Raw genomic sequence first — 13,948 nt, forward strand, 5'->3', positions numbered from 1 at the left:
TTTTGTAGTTTGTTATGGAAAATCTTAGTTCACTTGAAATAAGACAAAACCAACTTAAAAGTAACTTTTCAGCAAGACATAGGAGTTTGTTTTAAGTGAATAATTTGCTAATATTAATGAGAAAATACTAGTTCCACTGACAGACTATTTCTCTTATAACACGGGGAAAATGTCTTAAGAGTGACTTAAAATAAGCTCTTATATCTTGCTAAAAAAGTTACTTATCAGTTAGTTTTGTCTGATTTCAAGTGTACTAAGATATTTGTACTAAAAACTAAACAAAAACACTTGGTAAAGTTTTGTGCTTTTGCAGTGAATGGTCATCTAGAGCTGGAATAAAATCTGTGTAAAACGTTCTGAAACTCAAACCAAGAAATGCCTAAAATGAACCACAAACATTTTATCCCCGACCACTGACGGATGCTGGATGTGCTTCCTCCTCTTTCCTCTTTCTTCCTCACTTCAAAAGCGCAGGAGTGGGTGACAGGCGGGTGGACGGCGGGGGTCCCCATTGTTAACCAGCCTTTTCAGTTAAACAGAGGTGAGGCAGAGGAGAAGAGATGGGGACAATGAGGCCCGACTGCCGCTCCAGAACCAGAGGAACCAGCCACACAACAACAACGGCTCTAAACGCAGCGCAGGAGTCGGTCGTTCTCTAAATAAACGGTCGTAAATCGGAATGCATGTCAGAGATTTTCAGCAAGTTTTTCTGGAGAAACATAAAAAGTAAACTACACAATTATTCCAATTTAAATTATCTAGAAATTATATTAGAACATCACATATCAGCAGAGATGAATAGTAACTAGCTACATTTACTTGAGTAATTTTTTGAAGAAAAATTACTTTTATGAGTGTTTTTACTAGGCTGTACTTTTTGCTCTAGAGTGAAATTTCTGGATTCTCAAAACTTGTCAGAAAGATGGTCAAGCTTGTTTTATTTAAAAACCAAACTTTTTTTTTTACTTTTGAAAATCAGAAGTGTCCATGTCTTTCTAAAAGAAATTTTAATTTCTAAGGGTGAAATTTCCTTTTTCTTTTTTCTAGATAATTTTTAGTTTTATTAAAAAATATCTGAGATTTTCTAGACAAAATAATACTTTTGCAACTATGAACGTGTCCTAGTTATTTCTATAAAATTTCTAAGATTAATATCAAAGTAAAAAAAAAAATTCTGGAAAATGTTCAACCTTTCAAACTCAGATATTTCATTTCCTTAGAGATTTTCTAGAAAAGAACAAGGGACATTTCTGTTCTCAAATGTAAAAACAATTTTCTAGTTTAAAAAGTTAAATAATTTCTTGTAAAGACTTTGTATACTTTATACTTTTTTCTCGACAACTCGATTTTTTTCTAGAAAACATCTAGAACATTTTTTGTTGTTGTTTTAAACCAAGATAAATTAACTTTTTGGGGGGGAAGAGGAGATTCTAGAAAATCTTTAATGTTCAAACTCAAAGATGTTTATTTTTCAAACTCAAAAAAGTCGGGAGTATTTTGTAGAAAATTTCAGAGATTAATCTCAAAATTTCAGATTGTTTGAAAATTTAAGAGATTGTCTCAAAATTTTAACTTTTTGCCTTTTAAGGTTACGTATTGAGCTGTGTGTATATATATATAATTTCTACACTTCCCCAGCTCAATAAAGGGATGAAGCTCAATTAGCATTTCACAAGTCCCGTTCCCCCTCCGCCGCAGCCTTCCCCGTGGAGCCCATGCTTTTCTAGGGATTGTCCTGTTTTGGGCCCTTGTTGCGGTTGGCAGGGTGACAGTATTCGAGTGTGCAAACTTGTGCCATTGTCCTCCGGCCAGAGGGAGCCATGGAGACCCCATAATATGACACAGGAAAATGTTTGCTGATGGCAATTCTATGGGCTTTGTCCGAGTCTTTTTTCCTTCATGACGACTCGATTTAAGTCTCTAAATGTTTGACTACAAATGCAGGAGTGCTATCCAGCTCCTTCCCCTTTGTCCCGCCAGGTTTGAATGAGTAATTCAGCCTTTGTGTCGCTCGATTGAGGGGGCAAACAGAAAGACAAGATTCTTGAGCGTTCAAGCCCCTTTCCATGGTTATGCGCTCTTTAGATCTCCCCACCGCCACCAAATCCTACAGCTGACATCATGTGGAAGGCATTAAACCTCAACTTTAACCCGTGCAACAGGAAGTTAAAGCATGTCCAATACGATATATTTCATTTATGTTGAATTATTTTTGCGTACAAGGAGCAGAGTTAGACGCGGTTTTTTGGGGGGAAATATCGCGTTTCCAGGGCTGGACTTTCCAGATCTCCATGGCAGCAATTTGCGCTGGTGAAGAATTTGATACCAAGGCGCTTGGAGACTGATTGGAGTGCATTGTGAGGGGTCTGGGGTCGCTGATTGGTTCAAGGAAAGGAGCATAACTACAAAGGGTTTATATTCATTCAGCTTCCTGAAGTACCTCTGCAGTCTGGAGGGAAGCTTAAACTAAAACGGTGAGCTTGAGTTAAAAAAACCCGGAGATTTATTGGTGCGCAATTACGCAAAAATCTAAACTAATTTATGATATTTTGCAGATTGTGTCGGTGGATTATGGTTCATATTTCTACAATGGACTCATGAAGTGAGCCAAATAGCTTCTGGTAAAGATGTCAAGCGCAGACAGCGAAGTTAAAACTTTGCTTAACTTTGTAAATTTGGCGTCCAGCGACATCAAGGCGGCTCTGGATAAGTCGGCTCCCTGCAGGCGCTCCGTGGATCACCGGAAATACCTACAAAAGCAACTCAAACGCTTCTCACAAAAGTTCTCCAGAGTCCCGAGAGGTCAATCTCTCACTTCTGCGGACAACAGGTGCGCCAGAGGAGCTGAGCGTCAAAGGGCGACTGCGACGGATCAGGCCAGCTCCGATGCGCAACATGCGCAGAGCGTCGGCGGCTTAATGGACCAGGTGCCGATGCGGAAACGACAACTTCCAGCGTCGTTTTGGGAGGAACCCAGGCTAACCAAAGCCAGGAGAGACAAACCCTTTTTGGATTTGAGAAGAAGCAGCAGCTCGGGGACATCTGATGGCGGCGAGAATGAAAAGAGGAGAAGGAGTCAGGAGGACGCGCAAAAAACCGCAAACTCCTCATCCGGCAGGCGCAGCTCTGCGGAAAAAGAAGTGCTGAAACTGGATCTGACTTCCCATCGCTCCGTGAGTTTCTGCAGCTGCTGCCCCTTCCAGTTCCACGGACATCAGGTCCTCCACAGCCAGATTGTTGTTCCGCATCCTCCCTTTGGTCTATGGAGCAAGGCAGCAGAGCCGCAAAGGTCCGAGCATCCGTACGGACAGAAACTCCACACGCACGTTGTGGTGAAACCGATACCGACCAAGGCCACGGCGCAGTCTCCGATCTTCAGCGTGTTTGGGTTCATTTAATCTTTAAGCCCGTCACATGAGGATGCGGTGCCGTTAGTAAAGTTACAGACAAACATTAACAGAAATAATTTGGGTCATTTAGCCTGTTACGAGAGAAACAACTTCATTTTTAGTCATTTTTGCCACTTTTTAAAATTTATTTAGAATGTTACCGTTTCAAGCTAAATGAAATATTCTAATTATTTACTTAGCAAGCTAAATATTCTGTTGAGAGTTAAAAGCTATCTTGCTACCTAATTAGCTCGGAGGTAGCCATTTAGCTCTGACCTAAATAGCTAGACAGCAAACGAAATATTTAGCTAGCATGCAAATTCACTTGCCAGTAGGCGGAAGTGTCTGTCAAAGTAAAAGCTGGGTTTGCTGACGTCTGAGCTAGCTAAATATTTAGTTTGCTAGCTAAATCTTTAACTCGGAGCTATTTAGTTAGCAATCTAAATATGTAGTTTGGAAATAAATATTTAGCTAGCTCAGAGTTAGATATTTAGCTAATATTCGAATTAACTTGCCAATAGATGGAAGTGTCTGCCAAAATAAAATCTGGGTCTAGCTAGATATTTAACTTGCTAACTAAATGTTTAACTCTGAGCTAAATATTTATTTTTGAGTTAAATATTTAGTTTACAAGGTAAATATTTAGCTAAAAAAATTTGCTTTAGTTTGCAAGCTAAGTATTTAGTTTGGAGATAAATATGTAGTTAGAAGCTAAATATTGATTCAGAGCTAAAAACAAAACACTAGCTAAATATTTGTTTAGCTAGTGTTAAATATAGAGCTAAATATAAAGATGTAGAGCTAAATATTTAATTTGCATATCTAAATGTTTTTGCTTCAAATACAATAAATTAACATTTACTTTATTTATGAAGTAAATATTTAGCTTGCTAAAATATTTTTAAATATTAGTTGAAACTGACATTTATAAAAGAATGAATAACATGGTGAAAATATAACTTTAAAAACTAACCCCCATTTTTTCCTTTTAGACAGGCTAAATAACCCAAATTATTGCTGTTAATTTTTGTACCTTTACAAACGCCACCCCATAAATGCGAAGGTGAAGCTGTGAGCTTTGTGGCGTGTTTATGCTTCTTCTCTTGTATTTTAAAAACCGGACACTTCTTCAAGCACTTACTAGAATGCTGCATCTATTTGTGATGTTTAAGCCTAAAGGAATAAATTGCACTTTTCCGATAAACTAATCAGCTTCACCTTTATGTTTATTTTCACTCTGTGTCCACAGAGAAAGAAAATAATGTGTTTTTTTGTACTTGTGTTCTGTCACGGTTTCCCCTTTTAACGAGAAAAATCTGTCTTTGTCAGGTAATGTTTGCCAAAATGATTTATTTTTAAATAAAAGACTCAAATTCCCTCAAGAAATCCTTTTGCCAGCTGTCTCTGAAGGTTTCTTAAAAGCAGAACGTAAATGACAGATTAAAAGGCCTGGTTGTCACATCGCTTCAAGTATAAATAGATATTTAAACAGAACAGATTGAAGATACGACTAAAAAAAGAAACGGGAAGATAAATATAGAGGTGCATAAAAAGACTAAAATCTGAGGTTTATCTGTTTGAAGTCAGCCGTCAGGACTCAGATATGTTTTTAGTCTTTTTGGCAGAGGCAAACTTGTAACAGATTTCCTGTTTCTCCCCATCTGAGTCCAAATCCGTAATCTGCAGAGGTGCTGAAGTGGACGTGGTGACACTGGAAGACAAGATTAGGACTGTTGTTAAAAAAAGTAAAGTATTTTTCTATGAGGAAATGAAAGCAAAGTGTTTTCTTGCACTGATTTTTATCTGGCACCTACATGATTTTGTTTTGATGACGCGCCATTCGTCTCTGCTGTCCAGGAGCGCAGAGAGTTTGCTGCACAGCTGAACATGGCCGACGTAATCCAGCAGCAGGTCTATGACCGGGCCGGCCCATTTACACATAGCTGGGGTTGAGATCCACTCGCAGAACTGAAAACCATAAAAAAGTAAAACAATCTTCATGAAAAACAGAAAACCATGAATCTCTTTTGATTCTGTATTCATCTATTTGTGTGGAAATCTGGGGGACACACACAGTGGCTTTAAAAAAAGCAGAAGACAGAAAGACCAGAAGAGACGCAGCAGAAGACAGAAAGAAAGGAAGACAGATGTAGTAGAAGACAGCTGAAGATAAAAAGACCAGAAGACAGACGTAGCAGAAGACAGAAGTAGCAGAAGACAGGTGAAGATCAGAAGATAGACATAGTAGAAGACAGGTGAAGACCAGAAGATAGACGTAGCAGAAGACAGGTGAAGACCAGAAGATAGACGTAGCAGAAGACAGGTGAAGACCAGAAGATAGACGTAGCAGAAGACAGGTGAAGACCAGAAGATAGACGTAGCAGAAGACAGGTGAAGACCAGAAGATAGACGTAGTAGAAGACAGGTGAAGACCAGAAAATAGACGTAGCAGAAGACAGGTGAAGACCAGAAGACAGTTGAAGACAGAAGTAGCAGAATTAAATAAGTTCATACTTCTGCCTGTTGTCAGTGTGAAATGGGGTTGTTGGTTTTGCCCACCTGTGTCGCCCGCTCTGGCCTTTCATCACAGCTTAAAGGAGGTAGACAGTCATGGCCGCCAGCAGTTCTTATGTCGGATCCTCCGGAAGGAGGGTGGGGCGCAGCACCGTGCCTACAGGTGAAACAGGCCTGTGCGTCACAGCCGTGGTCCAAAAGGCACTTCAGCACAGCTAGATTATTCCTGCAGAGCGCAACCAGAGTTGTGGTCCCCAAAGACGGGATCGTGGCGTCCAGGTCCGCCCCTCGCTCCAGTAGCAGCGTCACGGTGCTGACGCAGCCCTGACGCGCCGCCATCAACAGAGGGCTGACCGGATCCAGGCTCAGGCTCGCACCGGCGTTCACCAGCACTTCCGCTGTCCTCCTGCTGCCGTGGGCGACGGCGAAGTAGAGAGCGGTGGCGCGCCGGTCCGCGTACTGGACGGAGCGGCTGTGCGCCAGAGTGGCGTTCACGTCTGCGCCTGTTTTCAGCAGCGCGGCGGCCGCTGCGTGGCGGTCATGCTGCGCTGCCAGGTGCAGCGGGCTGATCCAGCTGTGGCGCAGCTTGGCGCGGCTTGTAGCGGAGACCAGCAGGGAAACAATCCTGAAAACAAAACATCACAGAACTAGTAATACAGTATGAAACTACTTCAAGGTTTTGAGATTCATCTCAGGAATTTTCAAGAGAAAAACTTGGAAATTAAAAAAAAAGTTTTTCCTAGCAAATGTTCGACTTTAAAGCTAAGACATTTTCTCTTTTTTTCTAGAAAATTTCAGTTTTTATAGCAAAATTTCAACTTTTGAAACTCATATTTTGAGATTTATCTGAAATTTCTTTAAAGAAAAACATAGGAAATTTGAGTTTCAAAAGTCTTTTTTTCACTTTTGAAACTCAGAAGCGTAAATAAAAAATTCTAGAAAACTCTTAAATATTCAAGTTTTTCCCCCAAAATTTCTGCAATGAATCTCTGAATTTTCTAACAATTTTTTAACTTATCAAACAAAGAAAATGTAAATTTTTTTATTTATTATTCTTTGATTAATTTTAAACAAAAATTATCTGAGTTATTTTCTTGCAAAGTTTTTACTTTTTAGACAAAAAAGTAAAAGTTTATCTAGCTTTTTGAATGTTCACTGCCAGAAATTTCCTAGTTTTTTCTAGAAAAATTACATGGTAAAAAAGAAAAAACTACAACTGGTGCTTTTGGTAAATTCAGGTCAATGAACTGCACAAATCACATATTATTGTTTTATCTATTTTTTCCAGTAAAAGAATAAAAATGGAATAAAAAAAGGGGGGAAGTAACAAAATTTGAACTTGATATAATAAAGTTAATTAGAAAATCTGGACTGGACGCCATGTTGTTTGAAATTAAAATGAATTTAGCATAAGTTAAGCAAGCTCACACTTTCCCTCTGTTTCCTAGTAAAACTGCTGGTTTCTATTAAAATAAGAGACATGCAGACTCACTCATGGTGTCCAGACTGGGCAGCAACGTGCAGAGGCAGCAGCCCAGAGTTATCAGAAATGTTGGCATCTGCGTTTTTAGAGAGGAGTAAAGCAACGGCTTCCTGGTGTCCGTTCCTACTGGCTTCATGCAGCGCTGTGACACCATCGCATGTCTGCATGTTCACATCTGCACCTGAAAAAACAGCAACACTTTTAATAGGATTTAAAATGTATGGCAAATGCATGTTAATATGACATTTTGTGGCAAATTTGCCATAGAATGTACGGCAAATCTTTGCTTTGCAGATTGAAAAATTAACATTTCTGTCAAAAAACTCCGAAATTTTGAAATTAATCTTTAAAAAAAAGAAGAAAATTTTTGAGTTTGAAAAGTCTGAAATTTGCTAGAAAGAGCTCAGAAATTTTGAGATCTTCCTGTTTTTTCTGGAACATCCCTGAGGCTAATGTGAAAATTTCTGCGTTTGAAAAATGAGAAAATTTGCTAGAAAGAGCTCAGAAATGTTGAGATCAATATAAAGAAATTCCAGAAAAATATGTGGAAACTTCAGTTTGTCAGGTCAAAAATTTGCGAGAAATTTTGAGATTAATTAATCTAAAAATTTCAGAATTTTTTCTACTAAATCTTTGACTTTCCAAACTCAGAAATGTCCTTGTTTTTCTAGAAAAAAATTCTGAGATTAATCTAACAATTTCTGAATTTTTTTCTCACATATGTTGCTGTTTTTTCTAGAAAATTCCTGAAATTATATATCACAATTTCTGAATTTATTCTTGAAAATTTTAGACTTTGCAAGCTCATAAATTTTCTTGTTTTTTTGGAAAATTTCTTAGATTAATCTCAGAATTTCTTATATTTTGGGCAAGAATGTACTCCTTTCTTTTCTATGTACAATGACCCTAATAATAAGTGAATGTTTTCTTCAGGAAGCTACCTCTCTCAGTCAGGTAGCACAGCGCCCTCTTCAGGCCTCGCTGAGCTGCTACAGTGAGCGGTGTGATGCTGTAGGTGTTTGCTGGATTGATTGTGGCTCCGGCTCGGATCAGAACCTCGCAGATCTCCGTGTTTTCTCTGGAAACGGCCTCATGGAGGGCCGTCCAGCCCTGACCGCACCGCTGGTTCACAGAGGCACCGTGCGACAGAAGAACGTTCACCATGTTCACGTTTTCCAGTTCACACGCTGTAAAGACAGAGAACTCAGCATTTCACACTCACACCCGCGTACGTCATCATGCTTCTTAGCAGATCTGATTTCACAGCTGTACCTTTATACAAAGGAGTTTCTTTGTTGCTGCTGCAGATGTCTGGGTCGGCGCCTGACTCCAGAAGCGACTGGACGCAGGGCAGCTGTTTGCAGGACACGGCCAGCAGCAACGCAGTCTGCTCCTGCAGCGTCCGCTTGTCCACGGAGCCTGGATGGGCTGCAGCAGAAAGAAAAAACACCCACACAGCAACTGTAAGCAGTTAGAAAGCAGCTTCACATAGGTTTTACTGGATCTGAGTTTTAACACTGACTAAATTCAATTTCTTTAAAGGGGATCTGTTATTCAAAATTCACATGTTTTTTATACTTCCATTTGGGTCTAAACTGCTTCTAAAAACAGTTAAAGCTGATTAAAAAATATATATATATTTTCCACAAGTTTCTCCAGTTTGAGCAGGATAGGAACCGATGCGGTTCTGTTCTGTATGGAATTATCATCTCAACTCTATTTTATTAAACCATATATTCATGTTTTTTTTGTTCCCGGAAACCTCCTGATTGTTAAGTCATATTCTATGGGCACTGCACCGTTAACTAGTAACACAAACAGAGTTCCAGCACGCTTGGTCAGCTGGTTTTACCTCTGTATGTGCTGTACAATGGCTGCTGGTATAGAGAAGTGTTTTGTTGTTGACTTACCATCCAGAAACCGCTTGCTAACAATAGCTTTCTCTTACAGCTGACTATTTCTCCTGTTGTTACATTTGTGTTGTTAATTTTTAATTTCTGGTTATGGTGTACAGGACTTTGGTCAACAGTGTTGTTTTTAAAGTGCTTTACAAACATACCTGGTATAACCAGAGAGATTAAACCAAATATATGGGAAAACCCTAAAATGGTTCAAACTGAATACTGAGTCGTTTATATTTTTCAGGACTTTCTACTGGTTTGTTTTCAAGTGTCTTCTTTTTTTATTTTTACTTTGGAATGTCATTTGTAAAGTTGTACTGTAAAAAATTAACAGCAATAATCTGACTTCTTTGGTGAAAAGTCATATTTTCACCATGTTATTCATACATTTATAAATGTCTGAATTCCAAACTAAATATTAAATTCACTAGCTAGATATTTAGTTTGGAGACTAAATATTTAACGTTCAAATTAAATATTAAATTTGAACGTTAAATATTTAGGTATGTAGCTAAATATTTAGTTTTAAAACTACATATTTATTTTCCAAGCTAAATATTTAGTTCAGGTCTAAATATGTAACTTGCTAACTAAATTGTTAGCTTGTTACTTAAATATTTAGTTTGGAACTCAGACATTGTATTAATATATTTGCAAATATATTAAGAAAATTGTGAAAATATGACTTTGGAAAATGAACACATTGTTTTCTATATCACAGGCTAAATAACGCAGATCATTGCTGTTAATTCTTTGCTGAAGCAAACAGCTACTCCATAGCCTTCACCTACTCTATAACAATAATTAGGATCTCCCAATTTTAATAAATGAAGTCTTAATTGCTGGGAATGTGGAGAAAAGGGTTTAAATTGGATTTGTATTTATGTTTTTACCTTTCAACAGAGTCTTCAGGCACGCAGTCTGGCCAGAATAGGCAGCATTATGCAGAGGTAGCCACCCGTCTTTGTTTTCCTTCAGCAGGCTGTGGGAGGAAGATGCTGCCAGATCCTTCAGGGTTTCCACATCTCCGCGCCTCACGGCAGAAACCACCGGATCAGCATCCCTGAAAGAGTGGAAACACCAGAAAATTATGATTACAGATGGAAATTAAAACCACATCCTTCAGTATTTTACATAAATTCCACTTATTCTGTCAAGCTGACAACACTGTAACGTTTGTGATGTTTCTGGACAGCAGCCGCAAACACCGAGCCACCTTAAACGCACCATCCGCTCAAACAAAGACTCACTCCGGCGGCTCTGCAGATCCTCCGCGCCGCGGATCATCTCCGCATTTACGTCCAGCGTTTCGAAACTGCGATAAATAATCGGAGTAGCTGAATTTGGTCATTGTTGGCGGCGGATTTGTCGCAGCGTCGCGCCGCACAGGGCGCAGCTGCTGTCGGATTATTTTGGGAAAGAAGCGTCAGGCGGCGGGCTGCCGGCTGCAGCCTTATATGTCAAAGACATGCGGAGAGATAAGGCTGTGAAGATAACGCTGCTGCTTTTTCTTTCCAGAACAAAGCACCAAGCTTAAAAATAACGCCTTCAGAAAAGTCAAAGCAACTTTTTTTTCCAGTCCACATTGACTTGTAAATGTGAAAGTATTTACCAGAATGACAGACGCTTTGAAAATGGTGACAAAATACCGAGGCAAGGTGTATTTTATCTATTTTATGGAGCTACATTGGGGCCATGAAGTTTGTTCAAATAGAAAAAAAAAATGAAATGGAAAAAAAATATTTTGAAACTGAAAGAAAGGTCAAAACTACTTTTCTGGGTTTTTTGTTATTTTTGTTTCAAAACTAAAAAAAAAAAAAAAAAGTAACTGGAATGTAGTTTTTAACATTTTTTCAGTTTCAGATGAAAAAAAAAAACATAATTTGACACTAAAAAAAAAAATCCAGTTTTTTTAAAAAAACCAAATTGAAAATAATTCATAATAAAATCAAAGATAACAAAATCAGGTAAAAGAAATTGTATTTCCAAAGTGTGCCACGAACACACTCGTAACACGATCTCTGCACAGAGCTGCTTTGTTTAATAAATGCAAAAACTGCATTTATCTCTGTGAGCCACTCAAGTTCAATGAGTGGCGGTTAAACCGCAGGGGGCGGGGCTAACCCGGTGACCGACCAGATGCAAACGTCTGACGTCACCAGGTCGTGCGTCTGCAGGAAGCCGCAGGATTTGCTGCTCATTCAAATTAAGGCCACCTGCAGCCATTAAAGGCTGCAGCTGCAGTTTCCTTTGTGTTCACTGTAGATTTGATGGTTTCAAACTTATTGAAACTCAAAAATAATAAAAAATAATCCTCACACAATAAATATTTATAAAATAAACAGAGTTATAAAGCTGCTGGTTGACAAATCAGATGTCTTTCAGTGAGGATCTGATTTGTTTTACTTCTCTTACTAACTGTAGTTTGTGATTCAAATATTTTAGTGCACTTAGATTAGGACAAAACTTACTGCAAAGTAACTTTTGATCAAAATAATTACGCTTGTTTTAAGTCAATAATTCTAATATATATACTTTTAAAAAGTAGTTCAACTGTCAGATCATTTCACAAAATATTTTTCCTGTTTAACCTTTTTCTGTAAAAACTCATCAAGTGGCATTGATTTCACTTAACCTGTTTCAATTTCCCTAAAACAATGCTGTACTATTTAATTTTAAGCAATAAAATGCTTATTTTCTTATTTGAAATAGGGATTTAATTGTTGATTTGCATTTTGTAACATATTTCTAACTGGACATAAAAAGCTTTAGTTGTTAATTGAAAAATCGGCTATTTTTTGTCTGATAATCATCAGAATAATTTGATACTAAAATAGTCGTTAGTCGCTGCTCAGGACTGATGAGATGCTCAGTTTGTACCATATTTTATTTTCCGTATGTTTTCCTTACCTGAAGAAGTTTGGTGAAATGAGGCGACTCTGGAGGCAAACAGATCGTCTCTGCTTCAAATCTCCGTTCAGTCTGTTGTAGAAAAACCTGTATCTGCTGACCGCCGTCATCGCTGCCGTCTTCTTTACCAAGAAGTCAGAATAAAATCTGAAGAACACAAGTTAGAATTTAAAACAGTGAATACAGACGGGTACAAACCCAGGTGCTGTAGGAATATGTCCAATGTTTTAGTGTAATAAAAAGCACAGAGAGGAGTTCAGCATCTCCTCAGGGGAAGAGATGAACATGGTGCTGGGAGGAATCGGAGCAGCAGGTTTGAAGAGGGGATTCCTTTTAAGGTCTTGCTGCGTTGGGTTCAGTCTGCTGCTGCAGGATCACAGCGACCCATAAACGGCTTGGCAGGAGCTACTTACAGTTACTCAGTTACATTTACATCAGTGACCTTTTTTATGAAAAAATAAAAAATACTTCCAGGAGTATTTTTTACTCTGCTGTACGTTTTACTTTTACTCAAGTAATTTTATAATGAAGTATTTCTACTCTTACTTGAGTAAAATTTAAAACAAACACTTTTTAGCCAAAGATTCATCAGACAGACACACACCTGCAGTTTTTGTTAAAGTTTTATATTAAATTAACTGATTTTGGAAAAAATGTTCTTTTGTTTGACTTTGTTATGTTTTGTTACTGATATGAACTATTGTCATTTTTGTACCTTAAAATACTAAAATTTCCTTGTCAAGTTTATATCAGGGGTGTCTGAATATTTTTTTTACTTTTACTTGAGTAAAAATATGTTCAAGCAGTTCTACTCTTACTTTAGCTCAATTTTTGGGTACTCTACCCATAAAGCACAACTTAGGAATTATAACAAGAAACAGCTAAGAGAGATGTTGATTATTTTACCTTAAGAGACTCCGTCATACATTTAAAACCAGCCAAAATACTCATCAGATTCATAAACAATAAGAGCAGCAACACAAACACAAATAATCTGTTGAGCTTCATTTTAAAGACTCACCACCACCAAGCTTTGTTCATCCTCTGCTTTTAGAGAAGTTGCTCTTTGCGAAGCTGCAGGCAGAATGTGAAAACGTGCTGGAGGAAACCCACAATAACAGCTGACGTTTGTTTCACAATCACTTCTGAGGAAGAGTTTTTTTAAATGCTTCCTTATTGTGAACTGGAAGTGGCCCCTAGATTTTCTCATGCACGTTTCCTCAGTACACGTCACCAAATTCAGTCGAGGATGGAGGAAGAATCTCGTTAAGTTTACTGTAGCATTGGTCAGATTCGGCATTTCTGGTCAAACTTGTCATTAAACGTTTCATAGCTGTCAAAAATTCTTGACATTTTTCTTTCACTGTGAAATAAATGAAAACATTTCAGTCTGCGTTCAAAGATCGGTGTAGTGGGAAAACAAGTTTTAAATCAACATATCTTGGCTGCAAAGCGTGGGTTTGTCTAAGCTTTGCAAAAACAAGAACAAGTCAGAACTGTAATCCAATTTATTAACTGTTTTATAAGCTTCACCGATTCTGTAAAGCAGAAGTTTGTGTGAAGTTCAAGAAGTTCATTTGCCTAAATTGTTTGTTTGTTTTTATTTTTAAATAAATACAGGATTGACTTGTCCAGTGGCATTTATCAGGAAATAGCCAACTGGAAAAAAGTGAGCCGTTCCATTGAGCTGTCATGTATCGTTTCAAACAATTTGATTTTATTAGCAGGAATGTTTAACCAGAAAAATACCT

General features: G+C 38.1%; 2 protein-coding genes across 3 annotated transcripts; one reads left to right on the forward strand and one right to left on the reverse strand.

Annotated features, from left to right (window-relative positions):
* The first annotated feature begins 1,329 nt into the window (after window positions 1–1,329).
* fam181a (family with sequence similarity 181 member A) lies at window positions 1,330–3,975 on the forward strand. Its single transcript, XM_005801145.2, has 2 exons — window positions 1,330–2,474; window positions 2,556–3,975. The coding sequence occupies exon 2, from the start codon at window positions 2,628–2,630 to the stop codon at window positions 3,396–3,398; it is 771 nt and encodes a 256-aa protein (XP_005801202.1). The 5' UTR covers window positions 1,330–2,474; window positions 2,556–2,627; the 3' UTR covers window positions 3,399–3,975.
* A 744-nt stretch (window positions 3,976–4,719) lies between these two features.
* Window positions 4,720–13,275, reverse strand: LOC102230722 (ankyrin repeat and SOCS box protein 2-like). 2 transcript variants are annotated; one of them, XM_005801146.2, is made up of 9 exons: window positions 13,219–13,275; window positions 12,198–12,344; window positions 10,181–10,350; window positions 8,659–8,814; window positions 8,328–8,573; window positions 7,396–7,567; window positions 5,949–6,528; window positions 5,204–5,357; window positions 4,720–5,100 (listed from the first exon to the last, which is right to left on the reverse strand). In XM_005801146.2, exons 2-9 carry the CDS (start codon window positions 12,305–12,307, stop codon window positions 4,973–4,975), a joined length of 1,716 nt encoding a protein of 571 aa, XP_005801203.1. In that variant the 5' UTR covers window positions 12,308–12,344; window positions 13,219–13,275; the 3' UTR covers window positions 4,720–4,972. The 2 variants fall into 2 exon arrangements, with proteins under 2 accessions (XP_005801203.1, XP_023208134.1); XM_023352366.1 differs by lacking the exons at window positions 12,198–12,344; window positions 13,219–13,275 and adding an exon at window positions 10,538–10,912.
* Between the last annotated feature and the right edge of the window lie 673 nt (window positions 13,276–13,948).

Source organism: Xiphophorus maculatus, chromosome 19, assembly GCF_002775205.1.
Source record: "Xiphophorus maculatus strain JP 163 A chromosome 19, X_maculatus-5.0-male, whole genome shotgun sequence".
Lineage (NCBI taxonomy): Eukaryota > Metazoa > Chordata > Actinopteri > Cyprinodontiformes > Poeciliidae > Xiphophorus > Xiphophorus maculatus.

Excerpts from the sequence above, each read along its gene's own strand:
- fam181a (XM_005801145.2), top strand. The coding sequence starts at position 2,628 with ATGTCAAGCGCAGACAGCGAAGTTAAAACTTTGCTTAACTTTGTAAAT.
- LOC102230722 (XM_005801146.2), bottom strand. The coding sequence starts at position 12,307 with ATGACGGCGGTCAGCAGATACAGGTTTTTCTACAACAGACTGAACGGA. Across the intron at positions 8,815-10,180 it reads CCTGAAGACTCTGTTGAAAG|CCCATCCAGGCTCCGTGGAC; the intron begins GTAAAAACATAA and ends TTTCTGCTGCAG. Across the intron at positions 8,574-8,658 it reads AGAAACTCCTTTGTATAAAG|CGTGTGAACTGGAAAACGTG; the intron begins GTACAGCTGTGA and ends CTGTCTTTACAG.